Source organism: Phoca vitulina, unplaced genomic scaffold (assembly GCF_004348235.1).
Source record: "Phoca vitulina isolate PV1807 unplaced genomic scaffold, GSC_HSeal_1.0 scaffold42, whole genome shotgun sequence".
NCBI lineage: Eukaryota > Metazoa > Chordata > Mammalia > Carnivora > Phocidae > Phoca > Phoca vitulina.
In genome coordinates, this window is record NW_022589745.1 from 175303 (window position 1) to 201627 (window position 26325).

Here is a 26325-nt window from a genome sequence, read left to right on the forward strand (position 1 = left end):
ATACTTATGTCACGCAGAATAGTCTTTAGGCTAAAAACTATAATGAGACAAAGAAGGTCAATACATAATGATAAAGGGGTGAAATGATCAAGCAGATATAACAATTGTAAATATTTATGCACCCAACACCAGAGCACCCTACATATATAAAGCAGACACTGATGGACCTGAAGGGAGAAATAGACAGCAATACAGTCATAGTGGGGGGCAGTGAGGCAGGGGGTGGGGAACTTCAATCCCCCACTTACAACAATGAATGGATCATCCAGATGGAAAATCAGTGAGGAAACCCCAGACTTGGGCTACATGTCAGACCAGGTGAACCCACAAACACATGCAGAACATTCCATCTTATGGCAGCAGGATGCACATTCTGCTCAAGTGCACATGCAACGTTCTCCAGGACAGACCAGGCCACAAACCAAGTCTTAATAAATTTTAAAAGGCTGAAATCATATCAAGAATCTTTTCTGAACACAATGGTACAAGAGTAGAAATCAATTACAAGAATAAAAACTGGAAAATTCATCAATATGTGGAGATTAAACAACATGCACACATATGACCAACCCACAGCTATCATCATACTCAACAGTGAAAATGTAAAAGCTTTTCCTCTGGATCAGGTACAAACAAGGATGCTCACTCTTGCCACTTCTATTCAACACAGTACTGGAAGTCATATAAGGTCAATTAGGCAAGAAAAAGAAAGAAAAGGGGTGAAGGGGAGTAAGAGATAGAGGCTTCCAGTTAGGGAATGAATAAAACGCAGCCACATTGGGAAGAGACAACACAGTTATCTCTGTTTGCATATGAAAACCTAAGTGTTCATTAACAGATGAATGGATAAAGAAACGTGAAATATAAACATAGAGAAGGAAATCCTGGAATTTGAGACAATACGGATGGACTATTCTCCTAAGTGAAATAAGTCAGTAAAACCCAAACACTGTACGACCCCCTTACACAGGAATCTGAAAAAGCCAAACTCAGAAACAGAGAGTAGAGTGGTGGTTACCAGGGGCTGGGAGTTGGGGGAAATTAAGAGATACTGGTCAAAGGCTACAAACTTCCAGGTATAAGAGGAACAAGTTCCAGGGTCTAATGTACAGCATGGTGACTAAATTTGATAATATTATATTACATAATTGAGATTTGCTAAGAGAGTAGAACATTAGTGTTCTCACCAAAAAAAAAAAAAACGTAAATATGTAAAAGGATGGATGTGTTAATTCACTCCATGGGAACCCTTTCACAGCGTATATGTGTATCAAATCATCACTGTAACCTTTAAATATTTTACAATTGTATTTGTCAAGTACATATTCGTAAAGCCAAGAAGAAACAAGTTAGGCAGCCAATCACAGTGGTGGGTTTTAACCTTTAGGCCAACCACAGGGCCTCTTACTTTACACAAAGAAACTAAGAAAAACAAAATCAAGACATTAACTTACATTTAAAAAACATTTATTTAGAGACAACTAGGCCATGTCAACATAAGTTGATTCTCCTACTAGAAATGAATAAACATAACCTCATGCAGAAGAAAAGTTAATGTTATCTTTGTTTAATGCAGAGTGGCTGAACTTTGCAACAGCATGTTTCTGCTACCAATATACATATATGTAATTTTTGAAGGAATAACAATCATTTTTAAGGATTCATATCGTAGCTTGTCCCTAAAACTAGAAGGATTATGTAATACCTTCCTTAAGCTGATTCCTTCTTCTCTAGTCACTTTGCAAATAGAAATACCTGAGTTGGTATTCATGCCCCTACCCTTAAGATTCTCAAATTAGAATAAGCAATTACCATATACAGAGCCAATCACAGGTTTAGTGATGCTTGAAAATGAACACAAAAGGACTGTGACCATAGGAACTGGAGCATATTAACTTTAAATAGTATATGTGATAAAATTAGTACAAAGTATTTAAAGATATGTAAGTTAACTATTTATAGAGAGAAAAAAATCTTTTACATATTAGATAAAAGTTTATAGAATAAAGAGCAGTATTTTAAAACTTATATTACACATTGCATAACTGAAGAGTAAATCCTGTCAGTGGAGAAATAAATGTTTTAAAATTCTCAAAGAAGAAAATTATATAAACTTTAATTCAAGGTAACATAGTTGGCTGGAAAAATGCCAGTTTGACCTCGAAGTTTCCCTTCCCACCAATCGAAATGTGAATCTGTTTGTGATATAACTGTGATTCTGTCTCCAGCGTGAAAATTCAAATCCCCTGGCTGCTGACCTTCAAAAGAATATAATGCCGTCACTTCTATGGGTGGGTTCAACTTGCCTAAAACAAACAAACAAAAGTATTTAAATTATTCACATTTTTAATGGGAAACCTGGGAAGGTAAGATATAAATTAACTTCAGTACTTAATATTCTAATGCCTTAGAGCATGTGGTCTGTGTGATTTTCATCATATTATTAGACTTATGTTCTTCTTCTTCAAAAAGAGCAAATGCTTGGTAATAACGTTTCCTAAATCCATACAAGTCCAACTGCATATTATTATATATTTAACTATGTATTTAGCAAATATTTGTGGTTATAATTGTTTGAATTTTGAATAACGTATAACACTACAAGCTAACCCTTGAACAATACAGATGTGAACTGCACTTATACATGGATTTTTTTTTTTTATAAACAGTATGATGCTGTAAATGTATTTTCTCCTTCTTTTCTTTTTTTTTAAATTAATTAATTTATTTGACAGAGAGAGCATGCGAGAGCACAAGCAGGGGGAGCAGCAGAGGGAGAGGGAGAAGCAGGCTCCCCACTGAGCAGGGAGCCTGATTCAGGACTCGATCCCAGGACCCCGAGATCATGACCTGAGCCAAAGACAGACGCTTAACCGACTGAGCCACCGAGGTGCCCCCTCCTTATTTTCTTAATAACATTTTCTTTTATCTAGCTTCATTTATTATAAGAATACAGCACATAATACATGTAACATACAAAATATGTGTTAACCTACTATTTATGCTTTTGTTAAGGCTTTTGGTCTATGATAGGTTATTAGTAGTTAAGTTTTGGGGGAATCAAAAGTTATATGTGGATTTTCAACTGCATGGGGTTTGGTGCCCCTAAACCCCCTGTCCCAAGTTGTTCAAAAGTCAACTGTATTTACCTTTTTCCCCTTTTAATAGAATGGTCATTATGGCTTTCATGAATTGTAGCTGTTAGAGAAAAACACATTTATAGTCACGATTGTATCATAAAATATTTAATTGAAAAACCATGCTCCAGGATAGAGCTAGAGAGTATTATGCTAAGGGAAATAAGTCAGTCAGAGAAAGACAAATACCATATGATCTTACTCATAGGTGGCATTTAAGAAACAAAACAAATGTGCAAAGGAAGAAAAAAAGAGAGACATACGCACAAACCAAGAAACAGACCCAGACTTTTAACTATAGAGAACAAACTATGGTTACCAGAGGGGACATAGGTAGGAGGATGGGGGTTAAAGAGTACACTTATCATGATGAAAAATAAAATAAAATAAAATGTTAAACAAAACAAAACAAAAACCATGCTCTGTAGCCTTTGGTTTTTGGGGTTCCAGCTCAGACGAATTTTGCTGATTCATCAGCAGACATTTTTTCCATAGGCTTCATGGCTGTTTTCATTTCTGTGCTTACTTTATACTTTCTCTCAAAACAGAGATAAAACTCAAATTAGCACAAGAAGTACGTCTGCATATGCTTAATAAGAGTTTCAACACAATGTGTAGAATTGTCCGTATTGTATTAGGAAAAAAATACCTCGAGAATTGAGGAGTTAATATGAGTAAAAAACAGTAAATATTATAAACTGTATAACATCATAAGAAATATAAAGAAACAGATACTTTCTGTGTATTCAGCTACATGGAATTTTATATTTGTTTCACATACTATGTGCACATGTTAGGCAATTAGACGCTTGTTAAATGCATCTTAGTGCAGATACACTGAGAACATAAACCGAATTCTAAAAACCAGTTACTTATTTGAACCTATAATACTATAATAGTAAAAGATAAACCAAATTTGGCTTGTCAGTAAGAAATAAAAAGTCAAGACTTTAATTACACTACGTTGACCAAAACATGGAATTTGTAGTTCACACAAGATGGTGCTGCAGTTCCTTCTGTAAAAGCATGTGCCACGTGGTTCTGTGAGTTCTCCTCAAGAAATAACCCTAATAACAACTAACAGAATTACATTCGAGGGATTCCTGGTGTCATTATTTTTTTCTATCATAGAGACATGTTCTGCCTGTTTTTATATCTTATACTATATTTACTTGTAGTCCATCAATTTCAAGGAAGAAGGTTAAAAGAATATCACAGAAGTGTAGAATTTTGATAACGTCTGGATATCATCAAAACCAGCTGAGTGACAGCCGACACATTAATGAGCACTCATGACCGTGTGTGTGACAAGCAGCGGGGGTCCCGCACTGCGGGACACACAGCAAGTCCTCCTGACAGGCCCCTTTGTCATTAAATCAGAGGAATGTAAGGTGATGTTAGAGGAAAAAAATCATTCCTAACATCATTTTCTCATCAATAATTATATTTATCACCTCCATACATAAAGCTCAACCTCTTTCAACCAAACTTAATGAAAACCCTCAAGTAGCTCCTCCTCTCTCGTGTCTCCAAGCACCTTGGATAATACAAAGAAGCAAGCAGAGGAGTCCTAGTGAATATCAGGGAATGTTCCGGAAGTCACAGCCATCTTCGCGGCCATATGCGTGTGCATCGATAGCACCAGGTACAAAGGAAAATGCACGAGAGGGTGATCGCAGTGATGACAGGTGCCAGCCCTTGCCGTGTGCTCAGCCTGTCCCTCGTCCCATCACCGCTGCGTCACAGAACATCAAGCTCAAGTGGCGTGTGAAGCACTCTGTCCAAGGAGCCGAGATCCGAATCTCAGAATCACCACCGACCTCATCCCCCAAGGCCCTCTGCAGCCACGCAAGTATTAAATTGTGTTCAGCAGACTGAACTTAGACTTATCAGGGCATTTCACTTTTGTCAGGCACATTTTCAAGGAGAATTAGCATATTCTTCTGCATCACTGAGTTATCCAGACTCTACAAATAGTAAGAATGTTGGATGATGATCCTGGGTAACCACTGATAAATGAACTGGTTCTTACTGGTTTTAGGAATATATTTTGTGATGAACAATTAGAGGAAGATATTACGAACTGAATGAAAGACAGAGAGGATCACAGACTTGGTTCAGTTCCTGCCCTTCCTATTTAGGTGTTGTCCAGTTTCCTCTGAATTGTAGTTTCCAAATGAACTAAGGGTAAAGTGATGATGGGAAAGGAGGTGTAAGAACAGAGCAGGTGGTTTTGAGATGCAGCAGAGAAGAAGGCAGTGCTGTGGGGTTTGAGGAGGTTGGTATTCAACATCCCTCTTTCCCCCCACCCAAATTTTGAGCAGAGATGAGGCAAATGGGGAGGGGAAATCATTGCTGGGAGAGCTAGGGAAGAATATGGGCAAGATAGGCAGACAGGGATGTGCCAAAGAAGAGTCAGGAGTTTAAGCAGTTCCGCGGAAAATTCATCCACAAGAACACGAGGTGGTGAGCCAAGCCTGAATGAAGACCGGCGCTCCCTGGAGGTAACAGTCCACAAGCCACTCAATGCCATGCCCTACTGTTAGTTTTTTCTTCAAGTTCTTAAAGTTCTTCTTCACTGTAAATATTAAAGATACCTTCCATAAGGAAAAGTTTAATGCCCACAAAATAGCTTATTAAAAAAAAAAAAAAAAGGTGGGCCTTTTTCTTCTGGGAGGGAGGTATGTCCTTCCAGAAAGAGAAAGCCCCCTGGGGACCACGGAAACAGGCCCCCCTGCCAACTAAAATACCTGGCATTCACAGAAGCCTTGCTTTCAAGTTTTATATTCCTGTGTTTAAGAAATATGGAAGCTCTTTGAAGCAATTAGCCATTTTCATCATAATATTCAACTTTAATTCAAATACAGGTTATTTTCTCTCCCAAATCAGGACTACACTTAACAGGAAGCAGCTGTCCCAAGGCTCCTAATTAGCAAGGCTGGGTCTAGAGGGTGTCACTGTATTACTCCCAGTTGCTTTCTCCATGGAGTCTGCATAATGTAACCCATATGTAACCAACATATCCGGCCCTAGACGTGATCCGGGAAAGGAATCTCAGTCTTTGGAAGGTCATTGCAAGGCAAGCAGAAGAGAACAAACACATCTTTGGTTTTGTGTACATTTAATGTAGTGATGAGTTGCATGGCTGACTTAACTCTGGTACCCACATCCCCCCAGGTCAGGTGTGGGGTCTGTCACTTTCAGGATCACGTCCTTTGGAAGAGGGTGTGAATCATTGGTAAAGTGAGGCAGATAAGGCCACTAGGTGATGTCACCAGGAAAGCAGTTCTCAAAAGGTAATGTCTGGAGCATTTGTGGTCCTTGTAACTGGGAAGGGAGTATTATTGGCATGGAGTGACTCAGTCCAGGGCATCCACGCAGCACAGGATGGCCCCCACAGTGGATGTGCCCAGACTGTCACTGAAAATTACAGGGTGGATAGGAGGCGGGTGGTGAAGACTGACACAGGAGGGCACGGGCTATTACAGAAAGGTACGGTAAACCCGGTTGTGCCGTTGCAAGGCTGTCTTGCTGAGAGCCCCAAGTACCATGTCGTTGAGCTTCCAAAGGGTGCAAAACAAACGTATATGCAATTTGGAGAATTCCTGCTTTGCCCAACAGCCCATGCAAAAGTGCAGCTGGTCAGTGGGTATGGGACAGGCTGAGAGCAAGCCCACAGGAGTTTTAACTTGAGGCTCAGACCTGTGCCCTGTGCCTTTTCTCTGCAGCAATACTCGGCCAGGGTGTGAGAAAGTCCTTGGTGAGAATTTAACTGATTTCACAGCTGCTTTTTAAAAAAACACAATCATGTTAAGTAAGTTTTATTTTAAAAATAGACTTTAAATCTTCCTTTCCATTTTTTTCTTCAAACTCCCTTATATTTGGAGAAAGGACTAAAATAAATTAATATTATCCTAGTACCTACTGTTTGTACAACTTAACTCATCCTACCCTCAAATATAAAAAAAAACCTGACCGACCGACCAACCACGGGCAGGTAACTATCCGTGGATCACACGGCTAGTGGTCAAAGTATTGAGTTCAAGTCAGATCCTGTTTCCAGAGCCCACCCAGGATTTGTTTCTTATAATTTCACACTGCCCTTAGTGCCTTTTAGGGGTATTGCTAACATTCCCTAGCACCCAGCCTGCAGGTACACGCTCTAGAGAACCCTGAGAAAAGGAGCTGCAGTTCCCATGTCACCACAGCCTCCGTTGTCCCTTGTCCCTCAGTGTCCCTGCTGGCCCCTCTCCCTCAGCAACTCAGCTTGTCTGTTGACCTCAAATCTAAGATTCCCTTTAATTGCAGGACACCTAAGTGTAGGTCTAATTCTAACAGAGTCTTTCAAAGACCACTATATAAAATTCTCCATGCTACTTGGGTATAGACATTTATATGTTAACCACTTTTGCTTCTGAAGGATGTGTTTCCAAAGGTCAAATTATGACGGTCTCAGTATCTCTACCATGGCTGTAAATCACATTCACAAAAGCAAAATGCATTTTTAAAAGCCTCTAGTTTTCTCACAGTGCCTGGGGCCACAGCACAGTTAAACCCAGGCCATCAGACTGCCTCTGAACACAGGACTCCCTCCACCTGGGCTCCTGCGAGAACAGATGGCCAGAAGTGGGCTCCACATGATGGGAACCAGGCTGAAAGCAGAAGGAAAGTCAGAAACCCTAATCCATCAGGAAAAGGTTGACTTCTGTTTAAGGAACTCTGCTTAAGAGACATTTTTGAAATATCTTTATAAATTTTAAAAAGAAATGGGTACTTAGTGACCTTGACACTGTTTACAGGAAACAAGTAATGCCCCCGGAGCTTCCTTACCCAGGATGGTTCTGTGATCCCAGTGACAAAAGACGATGTGAAAAAATAAACAGGCTCTTTTACAACTGGTTAACCTTTGCCCTCATTTTGTGTCCCATTCACATTTCTAAATAATTGCTTAATTCTTTAAGGAACATTTTCTAAAGAATATTGAAGTAAGACAGGTTGAGGGACTATTTTCATCATGGCAAATCCTAGTAAGTTTTACGAAGTAGTTCCCAATAATGGCAAAATATCTGAACATGAAAAATAAAAAAATTCCTTAAAAATATAAAAATATTCACGGGGCTAAAACCCAGAAAAAATGTGATGATGATGAAGTTGTAATTCACAATGAACAAACCTTGTCATTCTATCGTGACAAGATTTTAAAAGATCCTGTGGTTTGGTCCTCGACAAGCCCCTGGGAGTCAGCGGCACTTAGTCCCAAGCTGGGGTGCTCCCTGGCAGGTAACTGAGCATGTGCCTCTTACAGTTCCCCATCGCCCTCCTTATCTCAGATTAAAAGCAAGTAAGAGAACAAAAGCATAGCATTTTTTAAATGAAGTACTTCTCAAAAGCATGTGCATATCCTATAAATCAAAGGAGTGCTGAACTCCTTCCCAGAGAGTTTTACAAACTGCCATATTAATTAGAAAGTTTGTGATTATAAGATGGATATGAATCATTTTTAACATATAGATATTTTAATTACCAACTCTCTCCTGATAGCTGGAAAGTTCAGGGTAGAGCTTATATTTGCTTCTGTTACCTGCAAAACAGAAAAAAAGGGGGGGCATTTATTAGACTTATTAGCATATCGTATATAAAATAGCCAAGAATGCCAAATCTTGCTCTTGCAAAACAGGTATTTTAAATCTCTAAGATTGATAGAAATACCATTATTTTATCACACTTTAAATCAAGAGGAATGCCTGAATAAACCCAGAAAGTACACCGACCATAAGGCAGAGGGTAAATATCTGGTATCTATAGGATTAGAAGCACTGAAACTACAACTCATGACCTTGGAATTACACATTCACGGATAACACACATACATCTTTTTTTCCAGAAGCAATCATAAGATACCTGAATTTTAAAAAAGTTTGTAGCCCCCAAGCCAGTGATTTTCAAACATTGCTGTTTGCTTAACCCCTAAAATAATTTTTAAACAGCATGTGTTCACTTATATATTTTTTAGTTAATATCTAAAATTGTTCAATATAAGCCTAAAAGTTGTAAAGGGCATACTTTGTAGCATATTTCAGTTTCAGTTATTTAAATTAAAAACATATCTCTTTCTGGGATAACAGAATCTAAATATCATAGTATAAATATGAATCATTATTATAACTATACGCTCCATCATGAGTTAAAAAAAAGCTTTTTTTTAAAAGTCAGAAATTGGGGTGCCTGGGTGGCTCAGATGGTTAAGCATCTGCCTTTGGCTCAGGTCATGATCCCAGGTTCCTGGGATCGAGCACCACATCGGGCTCCTGGCTCAGCGAAACCTGCTTCTCCCTCTCCCTCTACCTCTCTCCCTGCTCATGCTCTCTCTCTCTCTGTATCTGTGTGTCTCAAATGAATAAATGAAATCTTAAAAAAAAAAAAAAAAAGGAAAAGAAAAAGAAATGTGCACAGACCAAAAGGTAAATCGGTGAGGACACAGTCATCGCTGTGCAAAGTGGGGAGGGCACCATCCGTCTCCACAAGAAAGGTTCAGAAGATAGGAGATCATAGTGGGAAACAACAGCCCCAGGCTGACACAAGCAAGGGGCCTGGGAACCTAAGTTGATGTTGAGATGTGTAGGTTTTAGAACACGTGCTCAGGAGGAAAAAAACCCAAAAAAACAAATCTTCTGAGATTTTTCCATTGTTAAGTGAAAGGGGTTCCTTGAAGTTAAGATGAGTAGTTTTTTAATCAACACTGACAAGGAAGTGATATTAAGGGAACTGACATAAGATTTTTATATGTGCATCATACAAGATATCTATTTTCCTAGTGAGGACACTTCAGAAACATTATGTATTTTAAAACTTACACACAGGTCAAATTTTATGTAATCACTCAGATTTAAAATAAAAATAGATTCAGTGCCCACATCTTGTTACTCACTGGAAATATGAGTGTATGTAAATTAATCACCTGAACATGAATCAGAAATACCATCCCTTTTGGAAGAAGATGCAGCATCCCAGGAGAGTAGGGTACAGGCTAAGTTATAGGAAATGTGGGCAACGAAGAAGACAGGTGCAGTTCCTGAGCACCGTCCTGGGAGGGGTACTTTTAGGCAAGCTAGAGGCCTAGCCAGGAGCCAGTGTGAGGGCTGTGACTCCTATTTCATGCCCAGGTGAAGGGGGGGTGGATACAGAGCATGAAGGAGGGGACCATCCTCCTGCCCTCTAAAGCACTCTGATACTTGTTCTCCTCCTCCCAGAACTGGTCATGTGCTTCCTTCCAGTAATGGCAGTTATTTTTCCACATGTGGTATCTTCCCTCCTAGACTGAAAGTTCTTCAAAGACAGGATATAATTTGGACTCATCTTTGTACTCTCAAAAGCCCCAGCACAGTGCTCGTGAATAACAGTGGATTATTACATGAAACATCACCTACTTTAATATATTGCTACATACTGTTACCCTCTGTGCCTGAAAAGCATGATTCCAAGAGTGACTGTCCTATAAACGTGCAATGGAAAGAGGGGTAGAGGCCAAAACCTGGTGCTTTATAAATCTGGTCTACTTTAAAACCACCTTATGAAATCCTGAGCTCCCAAGAATATATGGTAAACTTAATATTCAGAATATAAATCTATAAGTATACAAGAAAAATAGGCTTATTTTGTTCCCATTTCAAATCGGCAGGATAACTATCTTTGGAAGAAATGACAAATAAGTGAAAAAACTTTAAAGATAAATCTCTTTGTAAATTGGAGAAAGCATCTTCTGAATGAGAACAGAAGCTTTCACAAACTGCAGCAATGAGAATTTGTCTTCTGTCTTTAGAAGACGCTGAGCATTTATTTTTCTCTTCAACACCCATTAGTTCTTCTATTTGACACTAAAGTTTAACAATGCAGCTTGATTTCTTAACAATAATATCTAATAATTGCTTAATTATAATTTTATTTGAATTACAACAGAAATATTTACTTTGGGAGCCGGAGTTCAACAGGACTTGTGCAGATGACTGCTGTGGTCTTGGTGATGGTTTCGGAGGTAATTCTTTAGCCTGGGAGGAACAAAAAAAAATGCACATAATTTTAAAATACTTTTTTACCTTGGAGCATATAGGCTTTTTTCTTCTAATGAATATGTGGCATAGTTTATCCTATGCACCTATTAACAAAGCACCCTAAACGTGCATGTGCACTGCTTTGGGCCACGATTAGTTGAACTGGATGCCACATGCATAGGTTGAAGGGGGTGCTCTTCTGTAATGGGAAGCTTGCCTCATCCAGCACCTCAGTCACTTGGTGACTGGCTCAGCAAACCCTGGGAAAGCAGTGACAACTGAGGCTTCGTGTCCGTTTCCACGTTGTCCCATGGGGATCAATCCACTCCGAGAGGGTGGCGTGGAGCTCGGAGCACAAGACCCTTGACCTTCAAGGCCTCAGTATTAGCAGCATTGTTAGTATCATTATTTAATATGACCAAGTCATGTCCTTAGAGAGATGCAATTATGGAAAACGAACTATGGTTCCCCTTGAAATTTGTACAGGTAACATGTCAAAGTTATACAACATTTTTAAAAGAACTTTATGTAAATGAAGTTATGGGGGAAGTTTGGTGGTTATTGGGAACCTGATATCAAGAACAGAATATTCTATATAAAGAAATGTCTTGTGACTGCTGAGAGAAATGTAAAAACCAAGCATTACAGCAGGCTTCCTCTGTTCCCTTGCTGCTTTTCTTGCGTTGATTCGTTGACCTTCATTTTCATACTTTTCAGTAAAGGAATCAAGAATTTCATAAAGATCTTCTGCTTGAGCAGGTCGTGGTATTTCTCCAAATAAAATGTCATAAGCTCGGATGTCTTGACAATAAAATCTAATAAGAAATATCAAATTAAGAGCATTTATAGACGTAGATCTTTTCTAGAGTTAAAAGTAGGACACACACCTGTGTGTAGGCATTTACTCACATCTCGTACTTCATATATACTATTTTTCAAACACTAACTACAAGCCATAACCCATGTTAAACCCCTAAATTCACTCCCCCAAGCTCATCTCTAGAGCCAATCACCATAAATTGTCTGATATGTATATCCTTCCTCCAATAATATAAAAAGCAAATCACATATATATACAAACACCCACACATACAAATATATAAACATGTATATGCAAATATACCTACACTTACAAAAATATACCTAGAAGCACATACATTTTTACAGATTTTTATTTTTTAAGTTTCTTACAAAAAGTGCTTTGTAATATGTAATATGTAATAACAAATATGGCTTTATAATTTCTTTAGAATGTTTATTTGTATCAAAATTACATAAAGATTTGCCTTACATATTTAGAAGCCCTGCAATTGAAAAAGAAGTATATTAGTTTTAGTTTATCCAGGATTTATGTGAACTTCAATGAGAAAGTCTCCCAAAGGCCTAGAATCAGAAATTTCTAAAAGAATTCTTCATTTAAATTTCTCAAATTAATAAAACCAGAAGTAAAAACATCTCTCTTGACTTTGTAAGACATAAAGCTGTGCAAACCTTTATTTTTCCCTGTCCCTCCTATTTTCCAGTTGCTGTGGCTCGCACTGAATATCGTCACACGTGCCAATGAACTCCTGAGTGAACCTGCACAGTCACCTTCATACGGGTTTTCGTCAGCAAGCAGGCGTCTGCGTCTGCTCTAAGCTCGCTGCATTGCCAGCTCCCACCAGGCTCACAGTGAGTGGGGATCTGCCAGGTTCTGGAAGAAGTCACTTTGTCGGTCAGCCTTTTCTCTTTCTCTGAGCAGCCAGACATATTTTTGCAGAAATTTAGAAGAGCAGTTTGGGGAAAAACTGGCCAGATGCCAGTTTAAAGTAGAAGTTCTTCCTCACCTGTTAAAGTACTTCTAAAACCCTTTTTTAAAAAATCAAAATTTGTCTCTGTTTTATGGAAGAAAGACAACGGCAGAGTGTAGTAATAGACAACCTCTTATAATAGGAATATTTTGATTGACCTACAAGTTGTAACTGTTATGTGCCTTTACAGATGTTTGAAAAATATACTTAATGATACAGCTGACTAATAGAATATTATGTAGCCATTAACTTATACTTAAGATTCTTACAATGTTAAGTGGAAAAAAAGGATTTATAATTGGATCTGTTATGATTACAATCATATGTGGCAAAACAAGGGGAATTATGCTTAGGAAAACATTGTAAGGCAATAAAGCAAAATGTGAATAGTGTTAATCTTAAAGGGATAGAATGGTTTATTTTTCTTGTAATTTTTTTGTGTTTTCTAGATTTTCTCTAAGTACATATTACTTTATATTGAATCTTTAAATAAAGAAATATACAGTTAGAGTCAAACGCTGTGTTAAAAAAGATTATATACAAGGTTACTCTGTAAACTCTGAACAACTATGTGAATCTATGAAGTATTATGTTTCTCATCACACTTTCCTGAAATCAATTAAAATTATGTGGCTTGCACTTACTTTCGATTAGTTTCTTTCCTTTCAATCAAACAGCTGCCTTCTAACGATATGCCAGCAAAGAGTCCTCTGGATTTGCAGTATGTAAAGACAGCAGTGGGGCTTCTCAGGGCAACATTTCCTTCTAAATTCCTGCAAAATAGAAGGTTTGCATCCTGGAACCACGAGAGAATGGGCCCTAAGATCATTAGTTGAGCAGCACCACACTTCTCACTCAAAAGAATGATCTTGTTCTTACTTCATTTGTTTTTATGTTTTACGTCCTGTTGGCCTGAGCTAGTTGTGCTTAGGGTGTTCTAGGGCCTGGGGAAGGACACATTATTTAAAACCATTATCAAAGGTGTGATGTGATAATCATACCTTTCCAACTTTGTCTTCCTTTCTTAAAACAGGAATGTACCTTTTAAGAGTACCAAAGACTGTGGGTTCTTTTTACACTGAGCATTTTCATGGAATTTAGAAACCTTTTTAGATGATTGTATGGTCTGAGTTTTCAGTATTTCTACATTGCTCAAATGACCCAAAAATAGTTGTTCATTGACAGAGAGGTAAAATGCACTCTACATACTGTAAACATCACTCTAGTGAAACACTGCTATTTCAAATTTTCCATAATCTAGTTTGAAGAAAATCTTTTTTCTTTCTTGATCAATGCCGCCCTTGATCAGTTAATCAAATTGGACTTGGCTCCTTCAGAGCTTAAAGGTAAATTTTATGTTCCATTCCGGTAGATAACAATGGCCTACATTTCTGAAGTATTTAGTTTCTTTTTGTGTGTTCTAGTTTCAAATTTTCTCATTTTATCACCCTGGCTGGGCTTTATAAATTTCTTATTTCCAAACAACCTCAAACCCTCTAGGACATATATAAATCATAAATCAGTTTCATTTCAATTCAAGCTTCCTCTTAGTGCAAACCTGTATAATTTTTAAACCATTACTATCTAACAGATGTTCAGAAGGTACTTTGCGAGTACTCACCTTCCCAGCGGCCCAACTGCCACAGTAAAGTTCCCTCCGAGTGTCAGGTTACCACCTTTTGCAAAAGCTTCTACTGCTCTGTTATAATTCAAAATTATTACCAAATCTGATACCTGAAAATTTATTTAAAAATAATTATGTGTAAATGTCATTTAAAATATATGCTGATTAAAACTCAAATACATACCATATAATGTAGCAAGAATTTCAATGTAGACAGTGAAAGAATATGAAAGAAGAATCATTTTTATTTTGAGCTGAGGATGTAAGCAAAGGATATTTCCACAGGTGAGTCAAGGAAACACCTCTGAGCATTCACTGTGCACCATGCATATACTGTGGGGCTCTGTGCATACCCCCAATCTTCTCGGCAAGCTTGTAATGTAGGTAGTGACAGGGGTCTAGTGAGGCTAAGTGGCCTGTCATAGTGATAGCCAGAATAGATACAACATAGGTAGGTCAGAAAGATTACAAGTACTCCCTTAAACTAAGCACGTCAAGAAAGCCAAGCCAAAGACCATACAATTAGGAGTAAGGGCATAAGATCCAGGGTTCTCAGTGACATTTCCACACTGAAATCCCTGGCAAGGCCATGTGTTTACCACTAATAAAGTGCATGCTGTCCACTTTCTTTTAGGCACAGAAATTCAAAATATCAGAAGGAAGCTATTTAACTATCAGTTAATGCCTCTTACTGAGCTAATTCTCTAAGTAAAAGCAAAAATTAGACTGTGGGAATAATGCTCAAACAAGCCAACACGGAGGAGGTGTTCACCACTGCTGTGTACAAGCCCAGTGAGAGCCCAGAGATACGGAGAGCCCTCGGGGATGGAGGCCTGAGCGGCAGTCCAGCTCCCTCCTCAGGAGCTGTGTGACCTCATATTCTGACTACTTTTGGATCTCTCATCTTTTCATATGTGAAATCTGCAAAATAGGACCCACCTCACTCATCTATCTCAAGCAAAGATGTGTGTGTCATGCATACCTCGAAAAGGAGAGGTGTACTGGTTGATGCTAAGAATTTGGGCTAAAAATCCAACTCTTTGGGTGTGAATTCTACTTCTGCCTCTTGCATATTGTGTGATCTTGGGCAAATGATTGAGCAGCTTGAAACCTTAGCTTGTTTCTCTGTTTTAAGGTGGGTATAATAATAGGAGCCACATTTGTAAACAGACTCTGTATACATATATATACGTGCATAGACATGCATATAAGGTAGTTTAAAGGGTTAACTGAAATCATTTGTAAAGCTTGGCATGTTTACCACAACTCAATAAAATATGCAAAGGCCAAGCAGACTGATGTTTAAAAGATTACTTAATTTATATAGTTCTTTAATGTTTTATAAGTGTTTTAAAATCAACGTTTTCATTTGACCCACAGAAGAATACTTACTACCAAAAGAGATTGCACTTGAAAAGACCTAATGGAGATCCAATACAAGTAGATTCTTTAAAAAATGTTTAATTTGAATCATTTTATGAAAAAAATACACTCAAGTTCCATAGGACAAACTAAATATACCAGCTAACTTACCCCTATGAAATACTTTACCTTGACTCATATCAACTGTTAATTCCATTTTATATATGGACAATTTCTGAAGATTGTGGTGTTGAATAATACAGAATTAGCTCTTATGCAAAATTAAGTGATTTTTGCCAATGATTATATGAGCTATATCTTATATACATTTTAGGTAGTATATATAAAATTGCTTTGCATAATGCTTGGTATATACACATGCAGAAAGTATAAGTCTCCAGCCATGACCATGTAAATACCTGACTGCTATTGTCCCCTTCTGCTTGGTACATCTTAGTATAATTAAGTAAGGCAAAACTCTAAGAGTCAATTAAAGAAAAAAGTAATCCTTTAATTTTATGTCTCATCTCAATTCAGTTCTCTCTGAAATAAGAGTGAAATAATCCTGTGTTCTTTGGTGATATCGCTAATGAGAGAACCGGGTCAAAGCTCCACAGACAATTTGAGGAGCGGGAGGGGCCCAGCAGCTCTTGGTTTGTCTCTATAGCTAAGAGTAAAAGCAAACAGATTCCCTGAAAGAAAACCGTCAATACACAAACACTGTAAGACAGACATTTGAAAATTTGATAAGGTTTCCTAAGAAGTTTGTAATGAGGTATAACTATAAATAACATGCCAGTTCTGCATTTAAATTCAATTCTTACACAAAAGAATGAAGAAAGCACAACTACCCTGCAGGAAAAGCTAGGGGAGGAATGTTAACCCCTGATAACCTCGGAGCAACAGACCTCAGCAAACAGGTATAGGGTAATGTAGCCAGGAGCCTCCCCTCCCCCCAGGGGCCATAATCATTAGGAGCAAAGTTACGAAATGAAACAATGCAAAGCCAGCATTTGAAGTAATTTGAAGATCCGGATGTAACACAACAGGGTGTTGCCACAGGTGAAGATACACGGAGCTAAGCCAGGTATGCCCAGGATCTGAGCTCTGGCTTACTCAGCAGCCCACTGCGGAGATAAGCAGCTTTGCAATCAGCAAGCCATACGCAGCCAAGTACAGTCAGTCCGATTTGAGGCCTATCTGTTCTACAGTTGTGCTAAAGATGGAAACAGAGCAAAGCCTGAATGAGCAAAATTCTACTCTAAGTGAAAGAACGCTGGTGTACATTAGATAGCTGTAGGTGGGGATCTGTCCAGAAAATGAAATATATGGAATAAAATCTATTTCGTCAGTGGTGAAATAAGAACAGTAGGTAGTCTCTCAAGTTCTATGTAGTAAGTTTCAGCTGCTTTTAGAGAAAATGGCAACTGTATGTTTATAGACTTACCTCAATTCCTATTTCAAATCCTCCACCAAGCCCAGCTATCCCAATGGCTGAAGGTGCAGACCATTCTAATAAAACCAAAGAAACAAACATTACTCTAACATTAAAACCCCTTGACACACAAATATGGGAAGGAAAAATGCTACAATGAGAATAGTGTTTCTTTTAAAAATAATGAGACTTTGGTGTTTCCCCTGTGTTTTTAATATTCTTTAATAAGCATATATAATTTTTTAAAAAGATTTTATTTATTTATTTGACAGAGAGAGACACAGGGAGAGAGGGAACACACGCAGGGGGAGCGGGAGAGGGAGAAGCAGGCTTCCCGCAGAGCAGGGAGCCCGATGCGGGGCTCGATCCCAGGACCCCAGGATCGTGACCTGAGCTAAAGGCAGACGCTTAACGACTGAGCCACCCAGGCACCCTGAACCAAACATATATAATTTTTAAGTTAAAAATGTTTGAAAGGTATTAGACATTGAGGCTCACAGACTCACAAATCCATGTCCCCTAATCTTTGTCTATAAACATGCATAATATATCAAACGATTGAATACTTACCTACTAAACACATAGCATTTGATCATTTCAACTCTCAACATTTACATAATGTTTCACAAAATAATTGAGCTATGTAATTCTAGTTTTTAGTTACAATTTTATCATAGATATAAGAGAGCAAAAGGATTAAAAAAAGCTTATTATAATCACTTCTAAGGGTAACACAATAATAAACTGTTTCTGTTGTAAATTTCTGAGGGCAAAAACTGGTCTTTTGTGCCTAGTAGAACAAGAAATAGGCTATAAATTCAAGATTTTTAAGATTTTAACAAGATAAATTTCCTTACATTTGAAAACTAAGTACAATAATTCCATTTGAATTAGGAAAAAAATTAATTTGATGGGGGAAGGGTGGGATAGTATAGATAAAGTACTTTCTGAAAATGCTTATTAGCTTCCTAAACCTAATTCTGTATTCTAGATAACAGGATATTGCTTGAATATATTCAGAACTAATCTATCCAGGCTTAGGGGAGTTTTGATTACAGAAATTAGTGTCATATAATCCCAAAGTTGTTTTCCATTTCCTATGTTAGGAACTGTCCCTGTTTGAAGACTGCCCATCTGGCCAGGATCTGGGGAATTTGCTGCTTCATTTGGGCAATTACCTCCTGCAGACAGAGCTGCTGGTACTCAGAAAGGTGGGAGAGAGGAATGCAGGGATTTGGCCCAGGAGAAAGGTCCCCCCTGAGGTTCTGAGAGACCCCAGATATTGTCGGGCCTCTACCTTTGCAGATAGCCTCCCTGTCAACCACCAAGGGGAAGTTTTCACAGACACTGAAGGACCTTGGAATGTGCCTCAACTTTGTCTGGTTATCCTGCGGGAACTCAGCTCATGAAAATGTGGGTAGTGCTTGAGAAGAAGAGAACTTTGTTGTTTTCATTTCGTAGGCAAGGACTGAACCATGAAGTGCTGGGCCACAGCTTCAGGGAGAGACTCTAATTTACTGTGGGGACACATCACAGGACACAGTGGACCTGACCACTGAGGTTCAGTGGTCACTCGCCCCACAAACACCCAGATGTATCTATTGTCATTGTCTTATGCTCTCTTCCAGAATAAAATTAAATTATCTACACTAAAAACATCTATTAAGAGAGAAATATGTTCAATTATATGAGTGAACTGAGAATGTTAAATTGGTATGAAAAGCATTATAGTTAGTTATGACACACCTACCTACATTTTAAATATTACTATAAATGTTGGTTAAATATTGGGAATTAAGGGAAATATATTTTGATTTCATCTCTGAAAAATCAAGTATTAGATTTCACCCCAAAAAGTAAAACCAAATTGTATTGATCTTGATGTGCTTCCACCCTGGTTATAGGCTTTAAAGAAAAATTTCAGTTTTTATGGTTTCCTATGGGAATAGTAGAAAGATTACAGATGGGTCTGATTTTCTTATCAACTTCCATAAAACAAAAGAAAAGTTATATCACGAAGCTGAAAAATAAGATTCATATTTAACATCAGAAATGCAAATATTGTCATGTTCAATAACTGCTCCATAGAAGAATTACATAATGTACATAAGACAAAGCTAGATCTACCCCTCCAAGTCTTGTCTACTATTTTAAGAGGAGGAGAGAAACGGGAAGCCTCACTGTCCTTGTTGATGGGACATCCAGAGTGCACATTCCAGGATGACAACGTTAGGGGTCTTGAGGAAACCTATCATGCTCCCTGCCAAACGTTTCCAAAATGAAAATAAGCAACTTACTTCCGTCTGGAAGACGTGCCAACACGACCCCACTGCCTCCTCTAGCAGTTACCAGAAATCCAGCTTTTATCACAGACAAAATCGCAAGGCCCTTGGCTTTAGCAATTACGTGGGCTGCAAAATTAAGGACAACAGGCAGGTGAGCATTTTTAGTGGACTTGCCTGAATAGATGAGCATTATGCAGATCAATACACACAAAGCTCGGCTGGGCAGGATCCCCAGTTCCAGTCTTAACGGCACGTATGAGCCAAATAAAACTCGCTGATATAGCACACGGACCCAAGGCTGTCTACCTCGGCCTCCTTCTTTGTGGTATATTTCCAATGCTACGCATCACACACAAAGTGCTAAAAAATCCCTGCAACTGCTATAATAAATGAGATATGTGGATGAGATTTTTTTTTATTGACATCTATTAGCAGGACAAATAATTTGGAAATTTCAATTAATTGAGAATATAACTCATAAAAAACAAGTTATTGTTTTCAAAGTGATTAAGATCCATATGGAACTAAGTACTAAGGAGAAAGCTGACAAGACTGGCATCCCACAAACAGCAGAACTTTGATCTTAAAGCCGTATAGTTAGTTCACCTTTTATGAATATGAAAATTAGATTCAAATACAGAAAAACCAAGGGATTTTGCCACTTTAAAATATTTTTAACTTTATAAAATGATCCATTCAAGTATTCAAGTAACACATAACTAATAGTGTACTGAGAATATAATTTATACAATATTGGTTCATTCACATTTCGGGGAAGTTCATTACATAAAATGAGCTATTAATATATGTACCACCCCCAAACACTGCACCTCCCTTTTCTGTGGATTCATTCACACAACAGTATATCTTTCAAATAACAAGGGAAGCCCAAACATTGGAAGTTACTCTTGGTCCCCAACATCACTTTTAAGACTGTTCGATTTCTTGTCTTTTGTTAAATATTCCATCAAGAAAGTCAAACCACTGTACTCAAACACACAGAAATGGTTTTCTGGAAGTCCCTACAAAAACACTAAATTTCTAATATAATTATGCACACCACTTCAAAATTTTAGTTAATAGTAGACTCTCAGCGATAACTCACCCAAGAGCAGGAAGTTAGCGTGCAGACCTATGTGATGTTACTTGTAGTTAAGCAATGCATAGAGAACAAGGTTGGGCTCTTAGATTGCAGTCCACTAAGCGTGCCTTCATTTTGTATTTTAAAAGGTTATAAGTATATTGTGATGAGGTTGAAAGGTCTATTGTATATTACATAGATTTATTTTTACAACCACATTTTGGCAGAACATCTTCCTCTACCCTCACACTCCACTCTCAATGTGTGTACGGTCAGGATTGCCTCTATTTAAATAGAACAGAAGTAGATGAACATATTTTAAATGTCAGGTTTGTTTTTATAGATTTTCCACCCAAATTTGGGGACACTAAAATATCAATAATGCTTAAATAATTTGCGAATTAGCTTTTCATTTATAATATAGATGCACTGATTACAGATTCCCTGATGGAATTTTACTGAACAAAATCCATGAGAAATAATCCATACTCAGATGTTTCTATGTCAGGAAATACAATTTATCCATAAATTGGGCTAGCAGGCTGTTGTGTATGCAGATGCTGATATATACATCAAGAAATGTCTTCTATCTCCTGCTTCAGAATATTGCTACTGAAAATTCAGTTTTTCTGGTTGAATTTTCTTCGAGTCCTAAAGTAGTACTTATCAAACTGGTATGTGCAGCCAGATCACTGGAGATCTTGTGAAAAATGCAGATTCTGACCACTGAGGCCTCAGTGGAGCGTCATTGCATTTCTAACAAGCCCCCCGGTGATGCCCAACTGCTGGTCGAGTCTGCACTTGGAGTAGCAAGGCTTCTATGAAGCACGGTTTTCCTGATGGGAGTAGTGGCTGGACCAAAGTAACAATAATAATAATAATAATAATAATAATAATAATAACAAATTAAATTTTTTTAACATTTAAAGGTAATTTTTTTAACATTTTAAGTTATTAAGCAATAACTTAAAAAATCTGGCTTAAGAAATTAAACTAGTTTTAAAAAAAGAAGTTAAACTAGTTTTTGTAATGCAGGAAGTTTCCCACGCCCATGATTAATTAAGAGGGAAAGTAGTCTGTAGCTTTACCCAAGCTGGTTTGCACGTGAATCTTTGCCTCCTGGCAAGGAGGAGTCCTCCTTGAACCACCCTGTAGAAATAACTGGGAGTGGCAACAAACAGGGAGTGGTTCCCAAAAGCCCATCTCTAGACTCAGGTCTTTTGTGGTCCGCCTTGCATTAGAATCCCAGCCACTCTGCTCCAAGGGTCTGACTCAGCAGGTTTGGGGGAAATTTAGGCACTGTATTTTAATGATCCAAGGAATATGATGCACAGCTGGGTCAGGAATTATTGACTAATGTCTTCTTCAACCACTATAAAATGTAAAAATCTTATCTCAAAAAAGAAAATCCAAAATTAAATTGGTTTATGAGATTAGCTAGTGATTTTGCAAGATAACCTTGTAAAGACCTCAGAAACTGAGGACAATGACAGGTGAGTTTGGGGAAAGCCAAAGTGGGCACTACGAAGGGCAAGCAGGAAAGGGAGCCTCCACAAAGGTAGAGGGCAAAGGGAGGTGTGGGGGCCCCAGGAGACCATCTGGCATATCAGCCAGGAGGATAACGGTGCTCTGAGGGCTTACTGCTTTTAGGGGGTGCTCTGCCTGAGGTCAAGGAGTACACCAAGTAACTTAGACAACAAAACAAATTTAGAAATGAGAGGTATACAAAAAAAAAAAAAAAAAAGAAATGAGAGGTACATATTTTATTTACCAGGAATGATCTTATCAGGTCCATTTCTGGAAGTTATTTCCGTGAATTCTCTTAGAATTTTAGCAGCCTTTTTTGCTTCCGATTTCAAATTGGAAGGTATAGGATTATTCACTGAAAGATTAAGAAAAGGAGATTTTAATGAAAAAATATAGTAAATATGAATTAGAAATTTATTATAATTTCATTTTTTCTCATGCACAATTGAGCATTAACCAATTGTATCCATCTAGACAAAAGAAATGAACTGGAAATCCTCAAATTATTGTCTCATTTCTATTTTCCTGATAAATTCATTCTGAGATTGGGAAACCTTAAACTCTCAAAATCCCAGAAATTATAAAATCCTGGTTCAACCTCCCAATTGTGTATCTGCTCTCTGTAATTCTTCTTTTTTTTTTTAAAGATTTTATTTATTTGATTTTGTTTTTTTGTTTTTTTTTTTTAAAGATTTTTTTTTTATTTATTTATTTGAGACAGAGAGAATGAGAGAGAGAGAGCACATGAGAGGGGGGAGGGTCAGAGGGAGAAGCAGGCTCCTTGCTGAGCAGGGAGCCTGATGCGGGACTCGATCCAGGGACTCCAGGATCATGACCTGAGCCGAAGGCAGTCGCTTAACCAACTGAGCCACCCAGGCGCCCCAAGATTTTATTTATTTGAGAGAGAGAGAGAGAGAGAGGGAACGAGCAGGGAAAGAGGGAGAGGGAGAAGCAGGCTTCCTGCTGAGCAGGGAGCCCGATGCGGGGCTCAATCCCAGGACCCCGGGGACCACGACCCAAGGCCAAGGCAGATGCTTAACTGACTGAGCCACCCAGGTGCCCCTGCTCTCTGTAATTCTTAACTCACCTCAGTACTAACTAAAAAACTTTAAAATTTAAAGAATTAACAAAAGATGTAACTTAAAATTGTCTATAATAAAAAATATAAAATTTACTATATCTGGATATTTTTGTCAAAATATTTAACTATCTGTATAGATTATTCTTACTAGTAAAATTCTAAGAGACTCAGGAACTGAGTGATTACTCCCATGTGTTTGTATAGCATTCTACCTTTCAGGCTTGCTTTGGTGTTCGCCAAGTCATGCAAGCACGAATTTATCCCCACAAAGGCACAGAAAACCCTCCCAGACCTGAGGTATGTGGGGATGGGTCGTCCCTTTCTCAGAGGACAAAGGAATCCGAAGAGCCAAAGAGATCAAGAAGCTTCAACTTCACATCTGGTTCAGGCCCTCAAATGCATTTTTCATTTCAAAGATGATGTTTTCAACTACGAAGTGCCATTTGTTTGGATTCTTTCCATTTCTGTCCTCAATCGATTTATGTTGTTCTTTAAATACTTGAGCGTATTTTAAAAGGTGCTTTTTTATCCTTGTCTGATAATTGCATCATCTCTGGCCTTTCGGGATCTGTTTTTGACAGATTTTTCTCCTAGTTATGGATTAGATTTTCCTATTTCTGGCCATTTCTAGGAAAATTTAGTGGATGCTAGATATGAATATTGCCCCATGAGTGGCTAGATTTTGTTGTCTTCTTTCGGGCTGATGCCCTTTGCAGTGGGCAGTGCAGGGAGTTACCTGCTTGTCCGCTCAGTCTTTCCCGGGCCTACCTCTGTGTTTAGCTCCAGTGCCTGTATTTTTGACGTGAGCCCTACAATTATGGTGTGACTCTTTGGGTTCTATCCCAGTGTCCTCAGGGGTTTAATGAGCTCTCTCCCCTTTGGATGGTGGGAACTACTTCCCCTCAACCCTCACTGAATTGAAAACTATTCACTCATGGCTTCCTCATAGTGGTTCTTTGCTCCACTTGGAAGTTTCACCTGTACACCTAGGGTTTGGTATTTGTCCAGGGATTCGTGGGGTTCCCTTGCAGATTTCTTGAGCCCTCTCTTCGGGGAGCCTGCTTTGCAGAGTCCAGTTTCAATGACTTCCCCAAAGCCTGTTGTCTCTTTCATGCAGTGAGAGCAGGAGCTGGGGTTGACTTCCTGGCCCTGCGGCCCCTGGACGGGCCTTCAGGCAGGAAAATGGGCAGTCTTGGGGTTCAGCTCACTTCTCCCTCTTCCCTGGGGTCCTAGACACACTCACCTGGCATCCAACATGTGAAAGCAGATACTCGCTATATTTTGCCCAGTTTCTAGGGGTTTACGGTAAGTGGCAGTAAGTTTCTTTGTCATGAACCTCTCAGTATGCTTTTATTTGTTGAGTAATGTTAAATATCTTTCCATTCCTGTCAAATCTCTCATATTGTTCTACAAGGGGGGTATTTCTCTGTTTCTTATTCATTTATAAAGTAAGGAAATTAGCCTTTTTCTAAGTCACAAATATTGATTCGCCATTTGTCATTTGCCTTTAGAATTTTCTTATGATGGTTTTTCTTTCTTTTTTTTTTTTAAGATTTTATCCATTTATTTGACAGAGAGAGAACACAAGTAGGGGGAGCAGCAGAGGGAGAGAGAGAAGCAGACTCCCCTCTGAGCAGGGAGCCCGATGCAGGGACTTGATCCCAGGACCCCGAGATCATGACCTGAGCTGAAGGCAGACACTTAATGTACTGAGCCACCCAGGCGCCCCTTATGATGGTTTTTCTACTTTTGTCTTAATGAAATCAAGTTCATCTTCTCTTTTAAGTTTTACAAGTATCTCTAATTAAACAAAATGATTCACAAGTTCATATAGAAAAATAAACAAGCAAGAAAATATAGGGAAAAAGTAGGTAAAAGAAGAATGAGGGGGACAAGCTCTTCCAGAAGCCACAACATACTATAAAGCCTCCAGACTTGATAGTAGATGTGACTGTAGGTAGAAAATCCAATTTACGAAATAGAAAATTCAGAAATTGACTCAAATACATAAAATAATTTAGTATATAATAAAGATAGCACCTTAAGTCATTGTAGAAAAGCTGTATTACACAATAAATAGTGATCTTTGAGGGAAAAAATTCATCCACCGCTTCATGTTACATAGGGATAAACTCCAAATTCATCAACAATTTGAAATGCCAAAAATCAAACCATAAATGAACCAGAAATTATGTGAGAACTGCTTTTCAAATTCATAGTGCAAAAGGCCCAAATATGACAAAAAAAGTCTATATTTTTAAATGATCAGAAATCATGGCATAAGCATACTGTAAACAAAGAGGAAAAAGTATACATATGTAAATACTGAAGAAAAAAGCCACCCCTACTATTAATATCCACCAATACTACTGTCTGCATTTTAGTGTATGCTTCGATTGATCCCTATTGCTAAATATGCAGATTATTTCCATTTTCAGCTTTTATAGATACCACTGTTGGCTGGCAATCATCTTTGGACAGAGTCTTAAGAGTTGGAATTGATAAATCAAAAAAACCCAAAATTTGTTTATTATATTACCAAATTGTCTCCTAAAAATACTACCCAAGTTTAACTGACTGAACCACCCAGGCACCTCAAAATACCACCCACGTTTAGAACCAGTGGGTATTACCATAAAAAATTCCACTGTTACGGGTGACATTGGGAAAAGCAAAGTCCGTACATCAGAAAAAGAGGATGACAAATTTTATTTGAATTTATCTGAATACTAGTGAATTTTTCTTTTGTTTGATTACATTTCCTGTTTTGCATATTTTCTGTTCACATTCTTTGAATGTTTTTCTGGTGCCATACTCCTTTTGTCTACAATTTTAATCATGTTGCAAGTCTATGTCTCTGCTTGCTTTTTTTTTTTTTTTTTTTTTTTTTAGAGAGAGAGCATGAGACGGGGGGGGGTCAGGGGGAGAAGCAGACTCCCCGCTGAGCAGGGAGCC

At 38.2% G+C, this 26325-nt stretch overlaps 1 protein-coding gene across 1 annotated transcript in view; it reads right to left on the minus strand.

Annotated features, from left to right (window-relative positions):
• Positions 1-1490: 1490 nt before the first annotated feature.
• SH3YL1 (SH3 and SYLF domain containing 1) overlaps positions 1491-26325 on the minus strand; it is a 35984-nt gene continuing 11149 nt past the window's right edge. The window contains exons 2-10 of the mRNA XM_032430193.1: positions 22534-22644; positions 19694-19807; positions 17409-17473; positions 14597-14709; positions 13620-13748; positions 11832-12000; positions 11104-11182; positions 8662-8718; positions 1491-2306 (exon numbers count right to left, since the gene is read on the minus strand). Of these exons, the coding sequence (XP_032286084.1) occupies positions 2116-2306; positions 8662-8718; positions 11104-11182; positions 11832-12000; positions 13620-13748; positions 14597-14709; positions 17409-17473; positions 19694-19807; positions 22534-22644 (1028 nt within the window). The 3' untranslated portion in view covers positions 1491-2115. The remainder of the gene's footprint in view (positions 2307-8661; positions 8719-11103; positions 11183-11831; positions 12001-13619; positions 13749-14596; positions 14710-17408; positions 17474-19693; positions 19808-22533; positions 22645-26325) is intronic.